This window comes from Mauremys mutica, chromosome 8 (assembly GCF_020497125.1).
Source record: "Mauremys mutica isolate MM-2020 ecotype Southern chromosome 8, ASM2049712v1, whole genome shotgun sequence".
NCBI lineage: Eukaryota > Metazoa > Chordata > Testudines > Geoemydidae > Mauremys > Mauremys mutica.
This window is the reverse complement of record NC_059079.1, coordinates 97,662,209-97,675,757: the sequence shown is the minus strand read 5'-3', so window position 1 is coordinate 97,675,757 and position 13,549 is coordinate 97,662,209. Positions and strand designations below refer to the sequence as shown.

The following is a 13,549-nucleotide window of genomic DNA, read 5'->3' as shown; positions in this document are numbered from 1 at the left end:
ATGTGCTGCAGCTAAAGGAAACAGAACTATTACTTATTTTTCTCAAGGTTCATTTGGATGCCTTAAGAGCTTTTCATACCAGTATTGAAGGGTTCTCGCCATTTGCTTGATGAGGTCACAATCTACATACATCTATGGCTCTACTTAAAAATGTCCAGTATGTGAGAGCTGCTACAAGGTCTTCAGTACAAAGGCCTTTGTCAGTGCCTCCAGCTCCGATGCAACAGCTGGCAATGCACTTTTTTCCTCTGTGCTGGACTTGAGTACGAAGTTCCCTCCTTGTTATGGGAATACTGCTCCATTACCCACCTTCCGTGAGGCGATCAGCAGCATGTGTGAGGATATCCTCACGTGTGGGCTGAACGGACATTGCTAATGAAAATTTCCAATTAAAGGCACATGGGGTGCACATGCACCAGAAGTGGAGCCCCGATGGGGAGCACATCTTTGAAGAGCTACAGTTAGCGCACAGGGTGAGTTAACATCTCTTTTGGAGGCAGGGTTAGTTCCCAGGCTGCCTTCCAGACTCGATGGCTTTCCATTAAAAGAATACCAAGAGCAAGTTTTTTCATTGAGATTTCAGAGTACAGATTTCACACAGGCATAGCTCCTCTTCAGCAGCTCTGTGCACATAATGCCCATTCTGACCCACTTTTTCAAATTAAAGTTTATGAAAAAAGCCTGGTTTTTCTCTTATTCAAGCACTTGGGCAGTATTAAGGGAGTCTTGAAAGAAATGCTGTAAAGGAAGGCTTTTTGAATAGTCCAAGCGTGCTCATTCAGGAGAAACCCTGTCATCTCCTATTTCCTCCACACCTGGTGCCATGTTAATCTTTCCTGAAGCTGTTTTAAGTGACGTTTCTAAAGGATCTGAGCATAATGGGAAAATTTAAGGCTAAGCTCAGTGATTTTCAAGGGATCGTACAGTACATTGGCTAATTCTTCAGCAGTGAAATCACTGCTGAGTGTCTCACTGACATGCTGCTTAAGCGTAAAGAAATAAACCCACTGATTGAAGCAAAATATATATTTTAACTGTGTGAAAACAAGTCTCTTGTCACATTTCATAATCTTTCAAAGACCAGCCAAACATCTCACTTAATTTCCTTCTTTCTGTATTGAATGGATGAAAAAATATTCCATGTAAAATTAATTTTCACTCACGCAAGTGAATACCGGCGTCCTAGGGAACACAAGAGGTGCTGTTTTTACTGGCTTCCTTTCAAATTAAGTAGAAACATTGCCTGGCTATTGCTCACCTTTTTCTCTGGTCAACAAAGGTCAAATGCACTGCAGCTTGTTGCTTGTATAGGACATTTTATTTGGTATTCATTTTATTTTCGGTTCTCTCAAAACTGAAGACAAAGACCCCCAATTTCCACTGCAGTGGTGCTGCTTTGAGGGGATCCACCGATAAGTTCCTAAACCACCGACCCATCCTCCCAGCAGATGGTGTGAGGGCATGGCCCAGACTCTGTGCACCGCAGCAGCCCCAGCGACCATAATGGCCCCCTGGAGCCATGGCAGCACCTGTAAATTAGAGCTCCTCTCAGATGGCTCTAACTTATGCTAAGGGACTGGCCCAGAATCAAAGGGCACAAATATCCCTTGAAGTTTTCTTTGCATCCTTTCCCCTCTTTAGGATTAGGTCCAAAATACGTTTTAGGCCTGGTCTACACGGGGTGTGTGTGTATGTGTCTCGATGTAAGATACGCAACTTCGACATATCTTATTTCGATTTACCTCCCATCCTCACGGCACGGGATCGACGGCCACGGCTCCCCCGTCAACTACACTACCGCCGCTCACTCTGGTGGAGTTCTGGAGTCGACGGGGAGCGCGTTCGAGGATCGATATATCGCGTCTAAATCGATCGCTACCCGCTGATCCGGTGGGTAGTCTGGACGTACCCTTAGTTAAGGGTGATTTGGAGCTATAAAAGGGTGATTTGTGATTTGGAGCTATAAAACATCTGAAATACACATTGAATTATATCACACCAGAAGAATTTGTAACTCAAGCATAACACATAAAGTGCCCAATCCTGCACACTGTTCCCATGGTTGATTACTGGTGTTGATGGGACTGTTTATGAGAGCCAGGAATTCTTGCATGTATAACGGCTTGTGGGGCCATGTCCCTAGATTGTAATGACATGTTAACCAAAAATGTAGGGTGGTTTTTTTTGAGCACATAGCAGAAGAATTAAAATGTTAGCAGTTACATAGAGAAAAGTGAACATTATTACGCACAATAGAAAACAACTGGAGTCTGTGAGTTCTGCTGATTTCAGTGTTTTCTCAAGCAGGTTGTCACAGTTCCAGAGATGACGCCAGTGTCATGTTTTATATTTCAGGTTCGGTTTCATCTTTAACAAATCGAAATCTGCAGTTCACAAAATTGACCTGGAAACTGTGACCCACATCAAGACGATCAGCTTCAAAAACTATAGCTGCAAACCACAGAGCATGGCCTATACCCACTTGGGCGGCTACTTCTTTGTCCAATGTAAAAATAATACATCAATATTATCATCTCCCCAGCTCATTATTGACAGTGTTACAGATTCTGTGATTGGCCCTAACAGTGACATATCGGGTATGCCCTATATTTCCCCTGATGGACGCTATTTGGTCAGTGCAGCTGAAGACAGTGGCAGGATTAAAGTCCAGGCAATAACCATCCAAGGGGAAATCAAGTTGATTTATGACTTACAAACAAATGTACATGTATCTGATCTGACATTTCAACCCTCTTTCACTGAAGGCAATCAGTACTATATATATGCTACGTCACATTTGCAAACCGATGTGCTTTTTGTAGAGCTGTCGACAGGGAAAATGAATGTACTGAAGAATTTAAAGGACCCTATCATGTCCAAAGACTGGCCCTGGAGCAGCTACAACCGAATTATGAAAGACAGTGGATTATTTGGACAGTATCTTATTACACCAGCTAAGAATTCACTGTTTGTTATTAATGGGAGACAAAACACATTACACTGTGAGGTTTCAGGTATCAGGAGGGGTAACACGGTGGTCTGGGTTGGAGAAGTATGAAAGGGCACAAAAGTAAGAGCCTGCAGCAGACAAGTACTGATTGGACCTTACACTGCAACAAATAGGCAGTAGCATTGTATATTTTTACACTGGGGAAAAAACCTGTATAAGCTTCATGGTGCAACACTGGTCTACTTGCAAGTTTTATAGTATAAGGTATGCTCTGCTAATAGAAATTGGGTTGTGTTGGGATATTTTTTGGAAGTATGATTTACGGCTTGGCTTATGAAAAGAATGTATACCTGGAAAGAGAATAATTTCTCCACCGAGGTATTGAATAAGCTGCATAACTTGATGATTCTGTAGAACAAAACAGCTTCTGAGTTTCAGTACTGATGAGTTTCTAAGTTATGTTGAAGTCATCAGTTTTCTTTCAGTCAGTCTAACTTCAAATCACCTGTACTTCTGACTGTAGGGCCCTGATTATACTGCCCTTAACATTTCCTGAACATGTAAGCAGTAAAAACACATTTAAAACTGCCCTTTGTATAAGAAAAATGAATCACAGAGAGCAGTTTTCAAAATGCAGACATCTAGGTGAGAAATTTAATGGAAAATGATCAGTTTCCTTTGAGGGATGGTGTTAGAAGAATTCTTTGATGTAATTTCAGAACCAAACATGACAGAAGTATCTACGGTCAGCTATCTTTTTTTTTTCTTTTCTCTCTTTTGCTATTGGAATACCGAGAGGAATGCAGTAGTATCACCTCTTCCAAGGTGTATAAAGAACATCGTCTGATTGTATTTGAGAAACTTCTTAGTGGAAAAATTGGGGATGGGAAGGTGACTTTGAAAGCCAGAAAACACTGGTAGTCAGATATGCATAATCTATCCTATCAGGAGATAAAGCACTCTTCCTTCAGTACCATGTGACTGAAGTCAGATAGGACATAGTGTGAAAAATCATTTCCTGCCTGCCAGATAGCATAATAGCCGGGGTTGTTCCCAATGTAGGCAAAAACATTTCTAGAAATTATTCATTTCCCTCATTAGCAATTTACCAACACTGAAGTGAGTTAGTTCTTCATAAAACAATGGCTACATATCCAACTCCATCTCCAGCAGTTTCAGTAACATATTTTTAACAAAGCATTCACCCATTAGAATTGTAGTCTTAATTTACATGTCTCTCATCAAAGATTCTGGAAAAGATTAATTTTGTGTTGCCTTTTCCCTCCCATTTATATTACACTTCTTTATCGTCAATTACCATTTAGTTATGAACAATGAGATTAATATAAAAACCAAATAAATTACCCCAGAATGCAACAGCTGGCAGTGAGAAAGTTAAGTTGATTTCCCATAAAAATAAACATCCATTTGCACTTTTATAGACATATAAAAAGCTTTTCTCCAGTCCCGTTTAGTAGCTTTCACCGTTCACCATCATGAAATAATCAGGACAAGTGTAGTTATGGGTAACTTTTCAAAGTGGTGCAAGCCAGACAAGTACTATTAAAAAAAGTAAGAAATGAGCAGCTAAATCCCACTCACTGCTTTGAAAATGTAATCTTGATATTCGTGCAAACTTCCTTTTCTAGGGACAGCATCTGTTACATCGCAGCAGTTGGCCTTTTGAATTACATGAAAGTATAACTATGCTCTAGCATGACCTTGACTGCCCAAAGTTTATACGAAAGCAGTTGTTGAATATATACGGTGACACTTAAAGGTGCAGTAACTATTTTCTAACATAGATGTTTGTCACCCTCATAAAAAAGGATTTTAAATAGGAAGGACACCGAGTAACACTGATAACATTGCTTTAAGCATTAGCTTTTACTGAAAGAGTTGCATTTTAGGCTGGCTGTAGACATCAAGTAAGTTATAACCATCTTAGTTCTCTAATGATTAGTATAAATCTGTTTGGACAGACGAAAAAAGGCAATGAATCCTATGAATTCATTAGATATAAAATCCTTTAAATTGCCCTTTTACATCGATAGGATGAAACCTACATATTTTCTCTTATGAGCCATAAAGGTTAGAAGACATTAGCCCATCATTAAAACATGGACATCCCTTCATTTAGAAATGCATGGTGCTCATGGTTCTCTACTCATCTAGCGAGGAAACATACAAGTGTAAGGAAAGGAGGAGATCAACTTTGTAAGTACTTTTAAATATGCACAACTCCTTTCTAGAACAAAGCTGTATCCATACATTGCACTCATCCTAAACGGCTTTTAGTAGGCCAGACCACTGCGCTAGTGTTATCTTTTATGACTTCTTGAATATTTTATTATGCCTATTGTAAGTTTCCTTGTAGAGAAGTTCATTGTGTCATAGATCAAGCAAATATTACTTTTTTAAGAATATTTTAAAAAAATTGTAAATATCTGTTCAGGTAAATATTCTTACAACTGGTGTATATAGGCTGTGAAGGATGTGTAATAGCCCTCACGTCTTTCTGTTTGTCTCAAAATATTGAACTAGAGATCACTCGAACTCCCACTTTTACCTTCCAAAGATGCTCCCATTTTTCCTTCCGCAGCCCAAGTTCTGGTGATGTGTTTTCTAAATTATCCAATGGTTATATCATACTTACTTAGACAATGAAGTACAACTTAGATTGTCCACGCTACTTGTGAATAGTTCCAATCATGGTCAATCTAACATTAAAGTGCTGCACATTTGTTATTCTGAGGTGTTTTTTTTCTTATGCCACAAAGATCACCCTTTTCTCTGTACCAGAAAGGTTTAACTTGTGTTTGCCTTTGATTGCAAGCATATTAAATCTCCTTGATTGCAGTTTCTTTTTCATTTCTTTGGTACGTAAGTAGCAATTGCTTCACCACTTCACATTTTTTCCTGGCTAATGAATTACTAATCACAATGATTAACTGAAATGAATTTAAATTGGATTAGCAAATAATTAGTTACTTTAATATGCTCACGTATCACTTAGGCGTTCTATTGATGGACACTAGGATCACAGACAATAGTCACTGATTTCACTAAGCATCTAGTCCCTGATCATTCACTGCTTAGATTAAATAGTAATACAAAAAAAATCATTGCTGTTCTAATCAGTAATTTTTCCCCTTTCTTTTTCATTTTCTAAATATGGAAGGCCTCTTATTTAGCAGTGCTAGCTATTCAGTCCAAGATTTGGGCATATAGCTGGTTTTGAAACAGTACAAGCTAAAAAAAGAGCAGGAGTACTAAGATTTAAAACCAGAAACTGTGAATTGTCTGTTATTACTGAGATTTTTTTAACCTCTGCACTCATAAATCAACTAAATATCCACAGACATTCCTCAAACCTAGGGTGGGTGCGCACTTGCAATTTGTTACAGGTAAAACAATGAAAATGTGGCAGAAGGAGGCTTTCATGTCTGTTCACTAAACCGAGTCAGAAATTTCCTTTTAATGGAAGCGTGGGTGTTGGAAAATCTTGGGTCACTGAGCAGTAAATCTACACTGGAACTCTTCACCTTCTTTGTATCATTATAATTATTTCTTACAGTGCTCAAAAGTCTGCTGGGTGCCTCAGAATACAGGTAAAAAGACCATGACGTGTGTTCCCTAATGAGCTCACATGCTAATATCAGACATGATCTTACAAGGGGTTAACAAGATAGAAGGGAGGGGACTGGGAAGATGTACATGGTGACATCTATATGGTTACTCAACACAGGTGCAGCTTGATGGAGTAAAGAAATCATCTGCCTTTTCCCTGGTTCTCCTATGTTGCTATAGCCTGATGATGATGCTTGAACTACTTATTCTGGGATGCACACACATACACAACTATCTCTGCATCATACTTGTCTGAGTCAGCCACAATTATCATGCCATCCAGCAGCTTCATTGCCTAGCCCAGTCCCCATGGTACAGAGACATTTTTTGCTGCTCTTGTTAGCATTCTGAACCATGACCGAACAAAAACAAAACCAGTAAAAAAATCTCTGCAGCTGGGGAAAGAAGAACCTATGCATTTCTTTAAGGAATTATATGGTGATCAGCTATTACAGTAGCAAGCATGATATAAATGCCTAAAAAGAAAAATGTTGGCTTAAATAGTCCCAGTAAACAATGCTGCAGCTAAACATTATTTCCTGTGCGATGGACTGTAACAAAACCACAGGGAAAGGAAAGGCCAGTGGAGACTTTGACTGTTTGCAACAATATTTTTTAACATCAAGATTTTGTTTAAAAAAAAGAGAGAGAGATCAGGGATTAGTGAAGAAGCGGCTTAAATCTGGCCTACTGGTGAATTTTGTACCCGTTGACATTTTGTAGGTAACAGGCAAAATCCAAAATAAAGAGGGGGACTTATCTGAAGCCCTGCCTGTGCCTAAGAAATGAAGATGGTGTTACATCTTTGCGGACTGTGCTAGAAGACTTGCTAATTGAAGTGAATGGCCATAGCTTTGCAGATGAATGATCCCTCTTAAAGTGTGTGCAGTTCTTTTTACTATGTTACAGCCATCATCTACTCACTAGCACCTGTGAATAAAAAGAAATCAGTGCAAAACAGTTAGTCTGATACATTTTTTGATAGAAGTCTGAAATATTAAAACCCCATCTTCACCTGCTCAAAGTAGGTGGACCTTACATGTCAGTGCAGGTGCAAGTTAACCATACCAGTGTATCTCTGCCAGATACCAAAGGCTACACTGCTGCCCTAGCCAAGCATCAGCTGCACCCTGTTCACAGAAATGCGTTGCCCAGAAAGGGCAAACCCCAGTTAAGCCAGCTGGAAATTTTTCAGAATTTTCTCCAAACAGCAATGTTAATGACTCTTGTGATTTTTGTACAAGTCCCCAGACATTTGGTTCTTTAACTAGCGCCCAGGCTAACTGAAACCAGTGATGAGATGAGAAGCTCAGCTTTCATTTAAGACAAAAAGGTAAGTTTCTAGACCTCTTAGGTCAAGTTTTCAAGATCTTCTCTGCAACTAAGTGCACCATAAAGGCAAATAACAAATTCCTAAAAATGGCTTTTCTTAACTTATTTTTAAATCTTTAAGCGCATCTCAGAATTTGGCACTGAGTAGGGGCTGACGCATGATTTTTTGAATGTTTGGGGTTGACAATACTGGAAAACAGAAAAAAAATATATTTGCAAAAAAAAAAGTTTGCCAATTTATTTTCCATTTTCAAACCAGCTCAAAAAGGCTATTAAAAAAAATCACTTTCACTGAGATAATTCTGTCAGAGTCTGCCGCTGCCTTGAAGCTAGCTTAATTATTAACTTCAGCATATAACTGTGTGCATTACATAGTATGTCTGTCACTTGCCTGAAACCATCAGATAAAGTCCATAAACACAAAAGGGGCCCGGAAACCAGATGACTATAGCAAGTAAAAAGAGCATTCACTTAGTCAAACAAGCTACTAAGTTTACAAAGATTAGAGCTCTGACATTTTCAGAAGTGCAAGTCAAATGAATGCTTCTGGATTACCACAGGCTTCCATCCCTGTAGTCTGAACTTCATGTCTCTTCATGCTCATATCACTGTCTGAACCCCCAATAGCTACCCAGCTATATACTACAGCTGTGCAGTTTCTAACTACGCTGAAACTTAAAACAAGAGGAGCTGCGGGGGGACTGTAAGTCAAATACTCTCCCATTTGTGCAGGCAAATGAAAAGTAACCAATCATTTGTAATGAATGCACTATGGTACCTTTGAAAGGTACCTAAAGAGTAGAACTGAGACCATGCAGTTAACATATTGCAGATATTGGTTTTATTCAGAAGGACAAAACATAACTGGCAGATAGCTTAAAGAAATGGGATAAAGTGTCCGTATATGTACAGATAATCTTCTTTATGGTCTTGCCATCTTTGTGACAAGTGGTCATAATTTAAGAGCGAGAGGTCTAGCATTTTATACCCTCTTATTCCCTTCACCTCACACCTTTTATTAGGAAGCTCCAACCCAGTCAATCAGGATTCTCCTATGGGTTTATTTTAAATTTACTTCTCTGGCATCTACCACTTTCAGACCAAGTAAAGATGGACTCAACCACCACCTCCTTGTTCAGATTGGAGTTCAGAGCTTGAATTTATACATAGATCTGAACACTGTGAAGTTTGGAAAAGTTCAGCTTGAGCTTTCATACATCTGTTTAGAAGTGGGGCACTGATTCAGGCCTATAGCTTATGTTACATAGCGTCAAAGACAGTTTCTTCACATTACAGTGTTCAACAATCTTCTTCGTTTCAAACATGCACGTCCCCGAGATAACTGATTACCTTTTGCCCATCACCATTTGAATTCTAATGATGCAACTTTTTGGTCAGTTCACCATATGGTGGGTAAGTCTCAACTTTATCTTTCACGGTGTTACAAGATTTATAAGTTTAAGACCAGAAGGTACCATTAGATCAGCTAGCTTGACCTCCTGTGAAGCACAGCCATTAAATTTCATCCTGTTACTCTGCTACTGAGCCCAATAACTTGGGTTTGGCTAAAGCATATCAGCTAGAAAGGAATATGGTCTTGATCTGAAGATGAAAAATCCACCAAGTCCCTTGGTAGTTTATTCCAATGGGTCATCACCCTCACTGTTAAAAAAAAAAATCTGCGAGTAATTTGAACGTGTCTGGATCAGCCTAACCTTTGGTTGTTGTTCTGCCTTTCCCCACTAGATTTAGTACCCAGTATTTTCTCCCCTATGAAGTACTTAGACACTGTAGTCACGTCACCGCTCACTATTTTTTTCTGACAAAGAAAACAGATTCACCTGTTTAAAAGGCATTTTCTCCAGCCCTTGAATCATTTTTGTGACTCTCTTCTGTACCGCCTCCCATTTATCCTTTTTGAAGTGTGGACACCAGTGCTGTACGCAGTATTGGAATATCAGTCTCACCAATGCTAGATACAGAGGTAAATATCAAGCTCCTGGCTCCAACTCACTATGCCCCTATTTATGCATTTAAAAATCAGATTAGCCCTCTTTGCCACAGGATCACATTGTCTACTCTGACCCCCTAAATCCTTTTCAGAGTCACTGCTTGCAAGATACAGTCTCCCATTCTGTGGGTATGCCTGCATTCCTTGTTCCTAGATGCATAACTTTATAGTTGGCTGTATTAAAACACATTTTGTTTTAATGGGACCGTTTTACAGCATGATCTGGCTCACTTGATATGACACCCGTCTTCATCATTATTTACCACTCTGCTAATCTTTGTATTATCTGCAAATTTTAATCAGCAGTGATTTTATATTTACTTCCAGATCATTGATGAAAACATTGAATAGAATTGGACCTGCTCCCAATCCCAATGGTGCTGCCTAGAAACAGCTCCTTTAGATGAGGACTCCCAATGACAACTGCTTTTAGAGATGTGTCAGTTAGCCAATACGTAATCCATTTAACATGCTTTATTGGTATTTTCAAGTGCTAATTTTTTTAATCAGAATGTCATGCCCTACTACATAACGTCTTTAAAAAGGCAAAATATATCATAGCTTATCAAGCAAACTTGTAATCTGTTCAAAAAATGAACAGTAAGTTTGATAAGTAAAGTATTTTCCATAAAACCATGTGGACTAGCATTAATTCTATTCCTATCCTTTAATTCTTTATTAATTGAACCCTGTATTAGCTTGTCAGTTATTTTGCACAGGATTGCTGGCAGGAGTCATCCTTCTTCCCCTTTTTCAATATTGGCACAACATCAGCACTCTTCCTGCCTTCTTGAATTTTTCCAGTATTCTAAGGTTTATTAAAATTTAACACTAGGGGCCTAGAGAGCTCCTCCGGTAACTGTCAGGCTTCTCGAGAGCAAGTTATCTGGGCTTGCTGATATAGAAATGTTTATCCCTCATAGATGTTGTTTAACGTCCACCTAGATTATAATTGTACTGCAAAGGAATTAATCATCCTCGTGTGATGTAAGTAGAGCATCCTGCTTCTTTCCAAATACAGAACTGAAATATGCAGTTAACTCTTCTGCCTTTTTTGCATCATTATTAACAATGTTACTATTTCCATTGAGTTAAGGGCCTATACCAATAGCAGAATTTCTTTTGTTCCTAATGCAGTTTAAAAACTCCTTTTTATTGTCCTTAGCCCTTCCAGCAGTGTATTTTTCCTTGATATCATTCGCTTCTCTTAACAATTTTCTACACTTCATAGCTTCTAATTTATATGGATCTCTGTCTATGTCCTCTATGTTCCCATTTGTTAAATGTGTTTTTGTTGCTATCTGATTGCTGCCTTCACTGCTGAACCAGGATGGGTTTTCAGCCATAGATGTCCCAAGAATTTCCCATCTCCACAGAAGCAGAATTTTTAAAATAATAAATAAAGAAAATAGCAACTGAAAAAACATATTATTTCATAATAATATAGGGCCAGACACAAAGCCTATTGAAATCAATGCAAAGATTATCCTTCACTTCACTGGGCTTTGGCTCACGCCCATACATCAGAAAACATGCCCAAAATTTCTAGAGGGTTCAGTATCTCACTGCAACACCTCAGTGTAACTTCACCCTCTTTCTTCCCCACTTTCCTTAGGTGTTTGCTGCTACACATCAGGAGCACTGTGGTTCTATCTTATTAAAGCACAAGGAATTGACCACTATAAAAGGTAGACTGCTGGACTAGCAGGCCAAATAATCTCCTGTGGAAGGGACAACTCAAAAAGAAATACTTGCAATACAACACAGAGTCAAGTGATGCTATTTAATTACACACAGTTTCCGTATAGAATGTGGGCTTCAACCCATCTTGTAACTCAATAAAACTGATTTACTCTAGCCTGAAAACACCTTCATTGTCCTCCAAAATCTAATAAAAAAACTGGGTGGGAGAAGTTTGTTTTAAAAATACAGGCCATTTATCCCTTTGAAAGAAAGAAAATCACTTGTGTTACATGAACAGTGTCCCAAATAATTAATAAACAAAGATATATCTGAGGGTTATTATATTTTGGTAATTCAGAATTTGTTCTCATCTTCCATTTTATATCAGGCATTCAGATTAATTGGAATTATGGCACTGATAAGCAAGGAAGCAAAGGCTTTGGGAGATGCAGTGCTAAACTATATTGCTTGCTGGCAGTCCTTTCCCTTCTCTCCAGTTGGAGAGCTACCCAAGCTATACAGAAAAGTTGAGAACAAAGAAAGACAAGAAGGGGGAGCAGCACTCAACCTCAGAAGGGAGGTGGGCAGGACCATAACATGGGAGTAAAGGAACAGAATTACCAGTGAGTTGTTTCCCATGGGGTCTTAATTTTACTTTCATATCAGAGAGGTAGCCGTGTTAGTCTGGTTCTGTAAAAGCAGCAAAGAATCCTGTGGCACCTTATAGACTAACAGACGTTTTGCAGCATGAGCTTTCGTGGGTGAATACCCACTTCGTCGTTGCATCCGACGAAGTGGGTATTCACCCACGAAAGCTCATGCTGCAAAACGTCTGTTAGTCTATAAGGTGCCACAGGATTCTTTGCTGCTTTTACTTTCATAGTTTGCAGATGTGTGCATCGGAGTCTATGGGGGACACATGGAAACATGTAATTAGAATACCTAATTGATAACAAATAAACTAATAAGACTCCCATTGAGGCAAGAAGTTTATCCACTCCCAGCAATCAACTGCCCCTTATTCACCATCATCAGCAAAAGATTAAATAGATAGGACTTACACAATAACCTGATGGTCAATAGACTCTGACTCCATATAATGTGAGGGAGCTCTGGGTTGAGCTTTTTTCAAAGCCAAGAAGGAGACTGAAATTAATGGGAACTGTGTGGCTAACTCTATTAGTTGGCTTTGAAAAAAAATCTCAGCCAGAATTTCTCTGGTCGCCAAGGTTCAAATCAAAGAGGGCAGAAGGCAATAGGTTCATTTTGAACACCAATTAGCATTTTAATAGAATCGCATTTGACTGCTTGCCAAAGCAACGTCTTTGAAGCACTCGATCTTACTGCCATATGCCCGTGTGGGTTCATTCTTCATCCTGGATTTCAAAGTGTCCATTAACTTTGCCATTAAACACGAGTCTAGAAATAGCATCACAAAGCTCTTGGGAAATTCACACTGCTGCAGCCACGTCGGCAAACAGTTATGAAAATGGAAAGTAATGCCAAGACTTCCTTGTGCCCATGACTTTAATTTGGAGTGTGTGAGATGAGCTCAAGGACAGGCTGCCATGTGTCCATGTGTGAGGCAGCTGGAGAGCAGGTACAGCAGAGCTTGAGCAAAATAATGTCGCCTAAATTAAACCCACCACTATTGCTCATTGGATAGTTCAAATGTTGAATTTTTTTCATTTTGCATCAAGAAAGCATTTCCAGTTGCTCATTTTGTCCCACCAGTGACTTTATAATCAATCTCTCTTTTAACTCCAGAAAAAAGGCTCTCTCTGTAAATCAGGGATTGTGAATGCACTGTACAGAAAAAAAAACCCTATAAAGATCACAGGATCCATTGTACAACTCAGAGGACTTGGGCTGTTTTTTTGCTTAGGCTGGTTTCTCTCCCTTAGCTCATTCAACTCAACTCACATTTTAATGTCTGTGATCTA

General features: G+C 39.1%; 1 protein-coding gene across 3 annotated transcripts in view; it reads left to right on the top strand.

The window, feature by feature from the left end:
* The window catches only part of FSTL4 (follistatin like 4), an 816,966-nt gene extending 811,191 nt beyond the window's left edge, over positions 1-5,775 (top strand). For 2 of the 3 annotated variants that reach the window (XM_045028516.1, XM_045028518.1), the window contains exon 16: positions 2,356-5,773. In XM_045028516.1, the coding sequence (XP_044884451.1) occupies positions 2,356-3,058 (703 nt within the window). In that variant the 3' untranslated portion in view covers positions 3,059-5,773. Of the gene's footprint in view, positions 1-2,355 lie in introns of all 3 variants that reach the window. The other variant, XM_045028515.1, reaches the window with a different exon arrangement.
* The last annotated feature ends 7,774 nt before the right edge of the window (positions 5,776-13,549 follow it).